Source organism: Cololabis saira, chromosome 14 (assembly GCF_033807715.1).
Source record: "Cololabis saira isolate AMF1-May2022 chromosome 14, fColSai1.1, whole genome shotgun sequence".
In the NCBI taxonomy this organism is placed as follows: domain Eukaryota; kingdom Metazoa; phylum Chordata; class Actinopteri; order Beloniformes; family Belonidae; genus Cololabis; species Cololabis saira.
The window spans coordinates 31,109,110-31,123,489 of NC_084600.1; the positions used below are offsets into that span (position 1 = coordinate 31,109,110).

Sequence of the window (14,380 nt, forward strand, 5' to 3'; positions counted from 1 at the left end):
TCTGAGAGATTCAGAGGATGTACAGCTGTGGGAACGCTTTTGCAGTGACGAGCTCAGATGTCACATTTCAGCTGCTGAAGAAGTGAAGAAATGAAACTCCCAGGCGAGGTTTTTATACAGGAAACAGATGACCGCATCAAACAGGAAGTGAAGATTGGACGGTGCTCCATAAACCATTTGCCGTCATACGCCCTCACCACCCTGTTTTGAGTGACAAATACACCTTTCAGTTCCTGTTTTCTAAATTCGGAACTTGTTTTAATGTTTACTGACTTTGTGAATCTGCACTTCTGGGTTTTTAAGTGTGGACTTAATAGATGATTAATTTCTGCAATGAAAATGTGAATATCTGATGTTCTGGTGAATATCTTCTGCTGACTGGAGAGGCAACTGTCCAAGAGTCAGGCTGAACTGAAAAAACCTTGCTGACAGGAGTGTGAGAAGATGAATAACTAAAACTGGAAAATTATTTTGCCAACTATCACTCCACCTCACAATAACGACAAAACTTCACTGTTAAAAATGTTTACTCCTGTTTGAAGTGAAATACATTCTGGGATACTTTGCTATCCAAAGTCTAAACAAGCATCAACTGGATTGATCCTCAATAAAATGGGCAGAGCTATGTTTTCTTTAAATGCTTTACAACCAGTGGATGTATTCAATCATTCACATCTATTGATGTTAAATCATAAACCTGTCATTTATGTATCTAAAAGCATTTATTGGCCTTTACATAAATCTTATTCTTAATTGTTTCATTCACTTTTGACTGATAAATATGTAATGCATTCATTTTATTTGGACTAAATCTTCCTTGATTGTTGAGAGGAAAACCTGGCAGTTTGAATGATTTATCCTGCAGAGCTCCAGGTCAGCGTTTTTCTTCTTGCAGCCCAGACCTGATCGAGATCGTACAACCGTGTGAATGCTGAGCACCATATCTGGTGAAAGTCTCCTCCTCCTGTCATTCTGTGGTTTCAAAACACTTTGTCTCTGCTTCAGTTTGTCAGCTCAGAGTGACTCATATTTGACTGACGGTTGATCAGCGTCCACCATGAGGGTCGTGCTGCTGCTCGTGCTCCTAACAGGTACTCTGAAACAATACACATTTATTACCTCGCACTTGCTTTCCTTAATCTTTTCTGCGTGTTGTTGCTGTTTGAGCTGAACCGAGGATCATCAGCAGTGTTGACCTGCTCTGCTGTCGGTGGTTGTTCTGCTTCGAGTGTTTGATTGTCGTAGATTCAGGCTGTTTTGTGCTCTTTTTTGTCTCTGCTGTGAGTTGAATGTGACAGACCGTAGGTTTTCATTTATCTTTTTTCTACTTTTAGTTATAAAGGAATGACATGTGTCCGAGTTTTTAAACCGGAACAGTAACAGCTGCATAACTAAATAAGTATCTGATCTGCTTGAAGATGATGAGGGTGTGTTTTCGTCTTACTTTGTCTGCTGGTAGATGTTGAGGTGGTTCTGGGGTGTTAGAGCAGCGGTTGGACAGGTGTGGTCTTGTTTGGTAAGAGATGGGCAAATTGAGTAATTTGTGATAAAAGTCACAAGTTTGGTGGCCTTGATCCAGAACTGGGTTCGACTCGTTAAAACTGGAGCTTAGGCTGGAGGGGAAGTTGTGATGTGTCTGAACTCTAACGGACTTCTGTTCTTCTGTCTTCACAGTGTCTGAGTGTGACAGCAGGAGTGTTGTTCGTCTGACGGGTCAGAGTGTCACTCTTCCCTGTAAATACGACAGAAAGACTCACGGAGCTCTGTGGGCTTGTTGGGGTCGAGGACAGATACCTTCTAGTGGCTGCAACAATCAGCTGATCGCTACAGATGGAAATAAAGTGGCCAGAGGAACCAGAAAGTCCATCAGGTACCAGCTACAGGGACGACTGGAAGAAGGAGATGTTTCTTTGACGATCCTGAACCTCACAGAGGAAGATGCCGGAAGATACGGATGCAGGCTGGCGATATCTGGATGGTTCAATGATGACAAACATCACTTTGACTTGACTGTCACAGGTCAGAATTATCCTGAGTTACATGAATTGTTTTGTTTTCATGGGTCATGTGTTGTTCATGGATGTGTTCACTTCCTGTTTCAGCTCCTACCAACATCCCACCATCAACGTCAGGTGAAGAGACGAGAGCCACCAGTCCAGTTTCACCTGCTCCAAAGCACGAGAACACCAGCGAAGGTGAGGAGTGATGGAGGACTGATGCACCGCTTTGAAATGATCCAAAAACACAAAGTCAATCCAGATCTGATGATTTGAGAAAATAAACGTCAACATTAGTTCAGTTAAATTATATAACTCGAAGTCACAACAAAAGACATCTGAGAGCATATTAAACAGAGAGTACACACGTTAACTCAGTCCAACTGATTACAGGCCTATTTATGTCGAATTGGATGTTAAAGGTATTGTGACATGAAAAACACATTTTCTTGATTTTTTGTGTTTTGTTGGGTGTCTTGACATCAATTACACCCAAAAAAAACGAACTTTTAACATTCAGTGTATTGTGTGCTTTCTGGGATTTTCCGCATAACTATGCAAAAACGGCGCATCTGGTTTGGTGGCGGATCATTACGTAAAGGGCCACTAAATCACCGCCCCCTCCACCCAGCTCCCTGCCTCCGCTCCTCTCCAGCGCACCATAAAGGCTGATTTATGGTTCCGCGTTACACCGACGCAGGGCCTACGGCGTATTGTTACGCAGCGACGCGCACCGTACGCTGAACCCTACGGCGTAGGCTCTGCGTCGATTTAACGCGGAACCATAAATCAGGCTTAACACGGAGCTGTTTAGAGCCTCTTTTGTTCTAATCACCGGAGGACAACTGCTAAAAAGACCCACGGCCACTGACTGGACTTAAGATAAGGGGACACTGCTGCTTTGCATGCCTTTATTTTTGTGATTGTTTGCGGTGGACTGTCTGCTTTGCCGTGCTCCTTTTCCGTGCATGCTTCACCTGTCGCTCCCGGCTTAATTCTCCGACGCCGCTGTTAGCGTATTGCTTGCGGGGAGCTACGGTGCTGCCTTCCAGTCCTCTGGTCACGGACATCCCCGGGCTGTAGTCGCCCTGTCTGGGCTGTGTGTGTGGGTGTTTGTGGTTTGGTGTGCGCGCGTGTGTGTGGAGACGGCAGAAGTGTGTAGCGGTTGGTTGGAGGAGGAGCGGGGCAATGATTGACAGGAAAGGGGGAAAAGGACGCGTTTTTCACGGCGCAAAAAAACACCGTCATAAAAAGCCAGGCATGGAGTACTGGAGTGAAGTTTTTCTTGTTACACTCTTTTAGACACATTTGAGGGATATTAGCCAAGACTTTTAATAGTGTTAAAAGCATGTTAAAAATTATGTCACAATACCTTTAAAGCAAAACTCTCCAAAATCCTCCAGAGTGATGTCATGGATTCAGAATCTTGCTATCCAGGCACTCAGGTCCAAACATAAAAACCTGAGTCTGATCTGAGTTTAGTAGCAGCAGGTTAACGTTATCCAGGTGTTTATGTCACTGAGACCTGACTGTAGTCCAGCTGGCTGACTGGTCTCACCAGGCTTCATAAACCGGCAGGTTTGTATTCCAGTCACCAAACTTCATGTCACATCCATGACAACTGTACGGAGGGATTTGTTTTTGTACCACATCAGATAAAACTGTATAAAGCAACAGATGTATGTATATAGGGGCATGGTCTTTGGTTGGTGGCTGGTACTAAGCCGTTTTCACTTGCCTGGACTCACGGATCCTGGTTTCAGCTCATTCGGTTTAGATCTTTTAACAGGTTGGACAGATCAATCAATGTAAGTTATGTTAATTAGCTTCATGCTGTAGGTTAGCATACACATATCTATCCTTTGATTCATTCTATGACTGTATTTTATTCTTATTGTTGTTGATTATTTACAGTTAGCCTTAAGTCGGTTGTGGTTTTTATTGTTTAAAATTTTAGGCATTTTGGCCTTTTTTTGTGTTGTTGTAAAACATGATGTAAATAAAGTTTGATTGATTAGCTGGGCTAAAGTAGAGAGCAGTGTCTGAAATGTGGTGGGCGTGTTCCAGACGGCTTCCAGATGTGTTAGTTTGATCCACTAACAGCGTGGCGGCACGGAGTACAAGGACAAAAGGGTCGCTTCCATTAGCGGGGGTCCTGGGTACATTTGATGGGGCCGGATCGTTGGCACTAAAGTGGCCTCCAGGAACCTTTACGTGGGGACAAAGTTCCTGTAGTAGCAGAAGTTCTCAGGTTGGCTGACAGGAACCTCCTGTCAGCAACCTCAGCAGTGTACGTAAAAAAAAAACCCACAAGTAGCATCACTTGTTTCTTTTTCTCTTTAATATTTTGCTGCATTCTTCTTTCTTGTTTCGTTTTATGCTGCTGGACAGCAAGAAAAACGCTCATTACCGTCATCTGGTGGTCGGCTGTATTATCTGTCCGCCCAGCGGTTCTTGTGTGGCGCTACAGTGTCGTGGAGACGGCTGAAGGGGCCGAGCCAGTCGGTAACTTTAGAGTTTCCCCCGCCAGTGGAAACGCCCCTAAAGACCCTGTGAGGGTTCTGGACAGTCCTGTTTGCTGTCCCTCCGGTGGTGTCCAGAGGTAGTTTCTAATGAAATCCAAGTCCAGATCCAGAGGAACGAGGCTGAAGCCGTTGTTCAACATTGTTCTTGTCTGTTCCTGTGAAACATCACGAGTCTCAGCTGGAGTTCTGATCCGGTTCAAAGTCCACATCTGGACCAGTGCGGTACAAACCCTGCAATGTGTTCTTGCTCAAACACATTTTTATCAAGGAAATCTAGTAGAGACGTGTAGTCTTAGGACATCCCAGAATGCATTTCTCATCAACCACCAGAAGTAATGTCCGAGGATGTTTGACAGAAAATAGTTTTAAGATGTTTCCATGCAACAATGTGGTTCTTCTAACGTTATCTTTATGGTTGAGTTATTAACAGCTTATTTGGAATTGTTGTGTTTTTCGTTTTCCCTCCACTGAACGTTATTTAAAAACAAACCTGAAATACAAAAGTGTGTAACCCATAAAAACCTCATTTAAAGGTTATAAACACTCCGTTCTGAGTCGTTTTAGTGTTCAGGGGGTTTATTTTATTCTCAATTTAACTGTAGACGTATATGTGTTAGCCTGTTAGTTGAGCTGTGATGTCATGAACGCAGGTCGTCGAGCAGAAAACAAGCCTGAAAGTGTGAAACATGACACACGAAGAAAGAATGTATTTATATTCAGTGAGAAACAGAGAGCGAATTACACAGGAAGCGCCTTCAATCAGAGATCAGTATCTCCGTTAATGACGAAAACCGGAACTCAACGTGATGAAGTTTGTCTTCAACCAACAGTGAGATAGTTTCAAGTAAAGAAACAATATTTCTATAAAAACAAAACATTTCAGGTGTTGAGAATAAATGGAGACAAACAGAAACCGAAGCCAATCGAGGATTAATGAACACCTCGTCATCTACTCCTCATTTCTGTCCACTAGCTTCATCATTTCAGCAGAGACCAGTCTCCCTGGAGGACACGGCTACGGCGTCATCCTTGTTACCACAGTCTTGTGATTCATGTAGAAACTGATGTTTTTTTAGCTTCTTTTGTGACTCTTTCCCCCCATCCTGACGTTGCGCTGCTGAACACATCTGCTTTCGTTTCCCTCTCTGCAGATCTCATGACCTCCACAGGAAACCTCCTGACTTCCTCCTCACCCATCACAAAGTCGGCTGAGGTCAGTAACTCAGAGCATCACGTCAACGTTGGACAGTGTTGTTGTCCACTGAGAACCACCTGCCTCTGCACGGTTTGCATAATAAAGTTGTGTGTATGTGTGTGTGTGTGTGTGTGTGAACAGGAAGGCAGCATGGTGACGGTGGTTCTGGTGTGTGTTCTGTTCCTGTTGGTGGTCCTGGTCACTACAGGCGGACTCATAATCATCGGTAAGATGCGTCACAATTAAGTGAATATCGGTTCATCTTTGTCCGTATCAGACCAACTCACAACAGAAAATTGTTCCCTTTTATAAGGTGTATGTAGCAAGGCTAGTGCTACGGGGGCCGACCGACAGGACAGAGGACACAGGTTTAGTGCAGGAACTCTTTATGTAACTCCCTCCAAGCACGGTAAACACAAGTGGTTTCTTGACTGATTTAATGAAGGCAATCTTCATTACTCCTCCATTACACCGTGAAACTAAAACAAACATATAGCAAATATACATGAAGTTAACAATACAATTACAGAAAAAATAAAGACATGTACAAATACCTCGTTGGCTGCATGCACAAGAGGGAATTAAGAGTCCTTTGCACGTGTTGAGGTTGTGGAGCTTATCCTTGCAATTTGGGTGATCAGCTGCCTTTGTTACCAGCATTAAACTATCATGACCGCAAGGTAACATGAAGTCCATCCATCCTCCTATTTGTTTGGAGCCGAAACCGGAAGTTAACAGCCGGAAGAGGTCCCAAACAACGCGAGACTTGAAACCCCGCAAGACTTGAAAACCCGCGAGACTTGAAAACACATCACAGAAAATAGTCCCAAATAAACTAATCACGTTTTCTTCAAATTACAAATAAATACAGAAAACAATGAAAAAAAAAAAAAAAATAATAATGTTAATAAATTATATGCACCGTTACATACATTTCATGAATGCATTTACACTTTATTTCTCCCTTCACCCAAGACACACGTGAAAAGGCAGAACCTTCTCCCAGCAGCGCTCTCTCTGGAGTGCAGCTGCTACTTAAGAAGGCAGGCAGGGTGGAGAGGTTGATTGGACACACCTGTGTCCAATCCACTGAGTGGCTCCTCCACCCTGCCACAGTGTACTTGAACTAACCATTGCTGCCACCTGAGACCTGCATTTGTTTGACAAGTCAGAACTGTTGCTGTTTCTCCGCTGTTTCTTTTTTAATCCCCAAGGAGAAACTGAACTGTTGCAGTCATAGCTGAGAATGAAAAGCTCAATAAAGAAATAAAAACAGTCACAAAGAACTCTGCAAATATTCCCTCTGCAGTCATTTGGGACAGTAAAAGGAGGATAATCTATTTCTTTTAACAGTGAAATCTGTCAAACCTTTCTTGTGTTGCAGAGGATTGATGTTTTCTTCCTCGTTAGACAGTTAATGCAGTAACGCCTGTCTCTGTGGCATCTCTGTGACAAACTTCTGATCTTTCTTCTGATGTTTTTGTCTCCGCAGCGAAAAGATGGAACCAGCTCAAAGTGTGAGTATTGTCCTATTGTTTTATCTTTGTGCATCATCTCTTCCAAATGAAGGCCCCGGTACCAGCTAAACAAAGCACTGTTCCAGCATTAAAACCATCCTAGCGACCAGCTGCTACATGCTGCAAACACTAGCCTGTTAGCGGTTTAAAGCCGAGACTCTTAAAACGCTGCAAGGACGACCACTCTGAGACAACAACTCCCTGAGCTAGCAGTCGAAGAACAAAAAAACAAAACGACAACTTCTCTTTCCGCAACCCAACTCTGAATTCAGTTGAAACTTTGGTGTTTCATCGTCAAAAACCAGATTCCAGTGGAAAGCCATTCCTGGTGGCTTTAGAAGCTTTTACGCCCCTGACGTTGACGCCGTGCCCTCAGATTGAGCCGAACTGATGAATCACACCTCCATCACAGCGTCATCTTCGGCTGCTTGAGCGTTGTTATTTCATGTGTCTTCAAACCGAAACTCAGAAATTACAAAAAGCTCAAAGCCACAAACCTCACAGCTGGTTTCAGTTCGATTGTGACGATGTTAAAACATGCAGTTTCTCACACGAGAGGAAGCCCTCGGGGGCCCTGTGGATGCTCGTTAAAGACAAATACTCCTCCTGAATGCGTACCTGATCCTGTCCTCTCGGTGAAGCCACATCCGGGATGATGTGACTTCTTCTGACTGATTGTTGTGGAAGCGAGAAGTTATTTTCTCTGGTATTGATGCTTGTGTGGCTCTGATTTACTCTAAAATGAGCTGAGCTGACTATATCATGCTTCAGCTCGCAGGTTTGCAGATGATCCAGGACTTTATCTGGACGGTTCTTGAGTGTCTCTCGACGCCTCAGATCAGCGTCCACAAGCATGTCTTCACTTCACCACATGTTGTTTCTGGCTGCAGCTATCTTGGAAGGTCGGTTTTAGTCTCACCAGAAATAGGAACTTTGAAAGCGAGCTGTAGAAACCTCTGAGGTTTCCTCTCTGACTCATCGACACATTTGGACTCGTCATTCAGCTGACATTAACGTCTTCAAATGTCACAGATCAGAGATACGACGAGAATGTCAGGAAACAGCCGGGGAACGATGAGTTAACCCGAACCACAGCGTCACAACAGCCGGCCGTGGCGCTCTGCGACTCGGTCACACCAGCACGCACCGTGACCTTTAGTGGTTCGTTCTGACACCTCGTCTGTTCAGCGGTTTGACCTCTGCCTGAGTAAAATGAGAGAAAAGAGATTTGAATGTTGTTGGACATGAAGTATGAAACCTGTTAGTGTCAATAAGAAAGTCTGGGACTGTCATTGACCTGCAGCCATGAAACGGTTTCACAAATGCCAGTTCTTTCAGAAATGTTTAATTGATACATTCTAGAGAGTTAGCACTGTTGCCTCACAGCGAGAAGGTTCCCGGTTCGACTCCCTGGCCTGGTGGGGGTCTTCATGTGTGGGTACTCCGGCTTTCTCCCACAGTCCAAAAACATGCATAGTAGATTAACTGATGATGAGGTGTGAGTGTGAGTGTGTCTGGTTGTCTGTTTATCTATGTGGACCTGTGATGGACTGGCAACCTGTCCAGGTGAACCCCTGCCTCTCACCTGAAATTAGCTGGGATAGGCTCCAGCAGACCCCTGTGACCCTGCAAAGGAAGCGGGTATAGAAAATGGATGGATGGATTCTAGAGATTTGATTCAGGAGGTTGATAATCATCTGAATTTGATTCTTGAGTTATGAGCCAGATCTTCTACAAACGGCACCAGCTAGATAGCTGACAAGGTGACAGGATCTGACTGTTAGGGCTTGTTGAATCTGTATAGAAGGTTTGATGTGGATCTGCGATGGAGCTGGGACAGATTCCAGCAGACCACCATGACCCTGTTCACTTTTGGTCCGACACTTTTACGGGAGGAAGGTAATAATAATAGTCGTTATAGTTCTTATACACCACCAATCCAATACCTGATACCAATCAGAAACCAATATAATACCCAATAACCAAAGTCGAACTGATGCCCATTACCAGTCTGATACCTGGTTTGTACAGTTTACGATACCGTATACTGATCCAGTACCTGGTAACGGTCCAACACTTGATACCAATCCAATTCCCAAAAGAATTCCAGCAGCTTTACTGGTGTCTAAGATGAGGAAAAGGTCATGCTCAACGCTCCAACCAGAGGATGTTTAAACATTGGAAATGATCCAGAAAGGATTTTAATAATAATAATAGTAATAATAATAACTTGCATTTATATAGCGCCTTTCAAGGAACCCAAGGTCGCTTTACAGATCATAGACCTTTTTCAAGGAATGCCTTGAAAAAGGAAAACCAAAGGAAGAACAAACAAAACAAAACACAATCGGGACAAAACAACAGGGGTGGGGTGGGCACTAATGGGGAAAAGCCAGGGTGAAAAGGTGGGTTTTGAGTTGTGTTTTGAAACTGTCCAGAGAAGGGGAGTCACGGATTACAGCGGGGAGAGAGTTCCAGAGGGTGGGGGCAGCAACACTGAAGGCTCTGTCCCCAAACGTCTTCAGTCTGGTCCGGGGGATGGAGAGCAGACCAGCGTCTGAAGACCGCAGGTTCCGGGAGGGAGTGTGGTGATGAAGGAGGTCGGACAGGTACTGGGGGGCCTGAGTGTGAAGGGCTTTGTAGGTGAGTAGGAGGAGTTTGTACCGAATGCGGAACTTAACAGGTAGCCAGTGGAGGTGGATGAGGGTGGGGGTGATATGCTGCCAGGGCTTGGTGTGGGTGAGAACCCTGGCAGCTGAATTCTGCACGTACTGGAGCCTGTCCAGGGTTTAACTTGGAACCCCAGACTGGACTCCATTACAGTAATCCAGTCGGGAGGTGATGAAAACGTGGATTAGTGTTTCTGCCACAGAGTCAGAGAGTGAGGGACGGAGACGTGCGATGTTTCTGAGGTGATAGAAGGCAGATTTGGTGACCGACTTGATGTGTGACTGGAAGGAGAGGGAGGAGTCCAAGATGACGCCCAGATTACGGACCTCGGAGGATGGCGTAATGGTGCTGTCGTCCACCCGGATGAGCAGATCTCCAACCTTCCGGAGCAGTGACTTTGGGGCCACAACCATGAGCTCCGTCTTTTTGCCGTTCAGTTTGAGGAAGTTAGTTGTCATCCAAGATTTTATGGCTGACAGGCAGTTAACCAAAGACTGTGGGGGGAGCTGGGAGGATGGTGAGGTGCTGAGATGGAGCTGGGTATCGTCAGCGTAGCAGTGAAAACTCAGACCATAGTGGCGTATGATCTGGCCGAGGGGGAGCAGGTAGGTGGTGAAGAGGGTTGGACCGAGCACAGAGCCTTGGGGGACACCATGGTTGACAGGGGCAGAGTGGGAGGAGGAGCCAGGGATGGTGACAAACTGAGTTCTGTTGGTGAGGTAAGATTGGAACCAAGATAAAGCAGAGCCAGAGATACCAAGGAGAGCAGACAGGCGTTCGAGGAGGATGGTGTGGGAGATGGTGTCAAAGGCAGCGGAGAGGTCGATGAAGGATGAGGATGCTGATTTTACCATTGTCTGCAGCAGTGAGGAGGTCATTTGTAATTTTGATGAGAGCGGTCTCAGTACTGTGGTGGGTTCTGTAGGCTGACTGGAAGGGTTCATAGAGCTCATGGTTGGACATATGCTGGTGGAGCTGGGCCGCCACTGCTCTTTCCAGGATCTTACTGAGGAAAGGAAGGTTGGAGATCGGCCGGAAGTTATTGAGGTCCTCAGGGTCCGAACCAGGCTTTTTCAGAATGGAAGTGATGGAGGCGATTTTAAGACTGGGGAGCACTGTACCGGAGCCTATGGAGGAGTTAATTATGTCAGTGATGACGGGACAGAGGGTAGGAAGGCAGGCTTTCACCAAAGCAGTTGGCATGAGGTCCAGAGAGCAGGAGGAAGCTTTGGCTTTGGTGACCAGTTTGGTGACCAGTGCGGTGGTGGTGATTTTAAGGGTTTATAAGATCGTAGAATGGGTTTGACAATGGGTTTCTGTATCTTTCTCTGTAAATCATGAAACTGGTTGTGTCTCAGGTCTCCACGGCAGCTGCTCCACTCTGGTTCCACGTTAACCAACCTGCAGCTGCAGCGCCAACCTTCAGCCACCGAGAACATCTACCAGATCGACGAAGACGTCCAACAGTTCGACGAAGACGTCTACGAGTACAGCCCCTGAGCCCCGAGGCTCCGCCCACTGAAGGCAGCAAACATTTTGAAGGACGTGTGTATGGAAACCAGAAACTGTTCAATGGTTCAGAACAAACTTCAAAAGGTTGCTGTTCTGAGATTACCGCTGAGGCCGTGTCAGAGGTGTAATAGACTCCATGTGGAGTCCGGTTTGTTTCAGAGCTGAATGCTGGAGGACCACCGAGTCAGCTACCCATCCAAACACAACCAAGTCTCCCTGCTGCATACAGTAGATGAGAACAAGCGTGTCTCTGATTAACCAGTTACCAATCATCTGTAGCAGGGAATAGATTTCCTGAAACCGTCTTCATACACATGGGTCTGAAAGGCCTTCGGTCGCTAAGCGAGGCCTTTGTTACGGCTGTCTTTGGCTCAACAGAACATAGTAGCCCAGGTCACTGAGGCAACCAAACAACATCCGATATCCAGTACCAATCTAATACTCATTACTAATCTGATACCTGATACTGATCTGATATTGATCCTGATACTGCCATGAAACCTAGACTGATCTGACACCCGCTACGGATCCCAAGCTCAAACTTGATCCAATACTTTACCGTCCCAATATTCTATACGAGTCACCACCTCATATTGATCTGATACCCAATACTGAGTCCGTACTTAATGATACAGTGATGCAATACTAAATATTGATCTCAACCCAACCCAATAGCGTCAATAGTGAAAAGACTGAAGACATCACAACATCACATCGGTATATATGTGCTGGACTGTTATCAAAATGTTAAAATGTTTGGTTTAAGGCTTTTCTGCCACTAGGGGAGTTTTACCTACCGTTGTTTAAATTTATGTAATCATTGCTCAGGGGTCATGTTCTGCGTCTCTGGAAAGCTCCTAGAGACAATCTATGTTGTTATAGTGAGTGTATGTATGTAAATAAAATTTAATTCAAATGAATTGAACACACTCAAAAGCACTAGACGTAAAATGTTAAATGAAGACAAATTAAGACAGAAAACCAGTTAACTGCATTGGGTTCACATACTTTTTCTTGTACTGTGTAAATAGAATATTTAGGCTCATTTAACTAATTTCTTAGTGTTTCACAAGAGTAAAACCAAAAAAAAATCTGGATTAAGACTGATTACAGACTGTGTAGCTACACCGGTTCAACAAAGGGCCACGATTCATACTGATGTCTTGATTTTCTCTCTTTATTTCTCCTTCTCCTCCGTCGTCAAAATCATATAACACCGTGAAAACTACAAACAGAAGCAGAAAGTCCATATGAGTCCATTGTAATTAAATGCTGACCCAACTTATACAAATAAATACTTGAAGTGTCCAGTCTTTTCAAGCATTTTGTACACAATCACAAACTAAATAAAATACATTTGATGTTAAGACACAATTACCGTTTGCGCCTCTTGAACACAGTGCAATTCTTTATCCCGTGTCATGCCATCCTGCCTCCATTGTCTGTGGTCCCGCGCTTTACTTTTTGACCCACAATCCCTCAGTTGACCAGGGGAAGTGACCACACCCTTTCAAAATAAAATATCCTTAAACCTTAAAACGCTTCTGAACTTAAGACATATTTGAGTTTTTATAACATGTAAAATGTTATAAAATTAACTCTAAACAATTAACTCTGTCTCACAGACAGTTACACTCCCACCAATTACTATAATTTATGATCACCTTTGACCTTGAATAAATCTAGTAATTTCTCAGCAACACACAAAAGAAGTATGGGAGAAAAACCCTGAGATTAAGAATGGTTATGCATCTCTTAACACAAGAACATGTTACACATTTTGGTAACGAAAATACATTCAGTTACTTTCCACTAACACAACAAGCTTGTGAATAGGGCGTTCAATAATAGATGGATTAGTTAGCCTTTGACCTTTCTTTCCTAGTTTCTTGTTACCTATTTGTATGGTGGCTTTACGCACCAAACCATCATCATCTGTACAAACACTTAGTACTCTTCCCAGTCTCCATTCGTTGCGAGAAGATCCCTCATCTTTAAGGATGACAACATCTCCAATTTTAACATTGCGTCGTGGAGAATGCCACTTTTGCCTCAGAGTTATGTTTGTCAAATATTCTTTCTTCCACCTACACCAGAATTGTTCAGATAATTATTGTACTCTGCGCCACCTTTTCTTGGCATACAGATCTTCTGCCTCAAATTTTCCTGGAGGAGGCAGAGGGACAGAGGTTTTCATGGTAAGTAAATGGTTTGGTGTAAGTGGTTCTTCACCTTTAGGATCACTGATGCTGTCAATAGTGAGTGGGCGGCTGTTTATTATTGACATCGCTTCATAGAAAAATGTTCTTAAGGATGCATCATCTAACCTCCCAACACTCTTTGAGAGGGCCCAAGTCATAACACTCCTCACTGTCCTGATCTGCCGTTCCCATACACCTCCCATGTGACTAGCATCAGGTACATTCATTACAAAGTCACACTGTCTCTCTGCTAAATAAGCAGCCACTCTGTCTTTGTCCATTTCATTTAGAGCTTTTGAGAGTTCATTCTTAGCCCCTGCAAAATTTGTTCCTTGATCTGATCTGATTTCTCTTACGGGCCCTCGGATAGCTATAAAGCATCTCAAAGCATTAATGAATGCATCTGTTGTTAGGTCCTCAAGCATCTCAATGTGAATGGCTCTTGATGCTAAACAAGTGAATATCAGACCATATCTCTTACTTTCTTTCCGACCCTGTTTAGTTGGAAAGGGTCCAAAGCAGTCCATCCCACAGAATGTGAACGGTGGTGAGGGGTTGATGCGGTTCGCAGGTAGATCAGCCATTTTTTGTGTTTCTGTAGGCCTGCGCTCTTTTCTGCATGGGACACATTGTTTGATTTGATTTGCCACAACTTTACTGCCACCAAGAATCCAGTAGCCATTTGCTCTCAGTTCATTGAGTGTTTGACCTCTGCCCTGATGCTGAGTTTTCTCATGACAGTAGTCCAGGATCAGGCGTGTGA

At 44.3% G+C, this 14,380-nt stretch overlaps 1 protein-coding gene across 1 annotated transcript; it reads left to right on the forward strand.

The window, feature by feature from the left end:
- Positions 1–1,029: 1,029 nt before the first annotated feature.
- LOC133459953 (hepatitis A virus cellular receptor 1 homolog) lies at positions 1,030–12,917 on the forward strand. The gene is made up of 7 exons (XM_061740383.1): positions 1,030–1,091; positions 1,675–2,019; positions 2,103–2,195; positions 5,674–5,735; positions 5,859–5,943; positions 7,210–7,234; positions 11,263–12,917. The coding sequence occupies exons 1-7, from the start codon at positions 1,058–1,060 to the stop codon at positions 11,402–11,404; spliced, it is 786 nt and encodes a 261-aa protein (XP_061596367.1). The 5' UTR covers positions 1,030–1,057; the 3' UTR covers positions 11,405–12,917.
- The last annotated feature ends 1,463 nt before the right edge of the window (positions 12,918–14,380 follow it).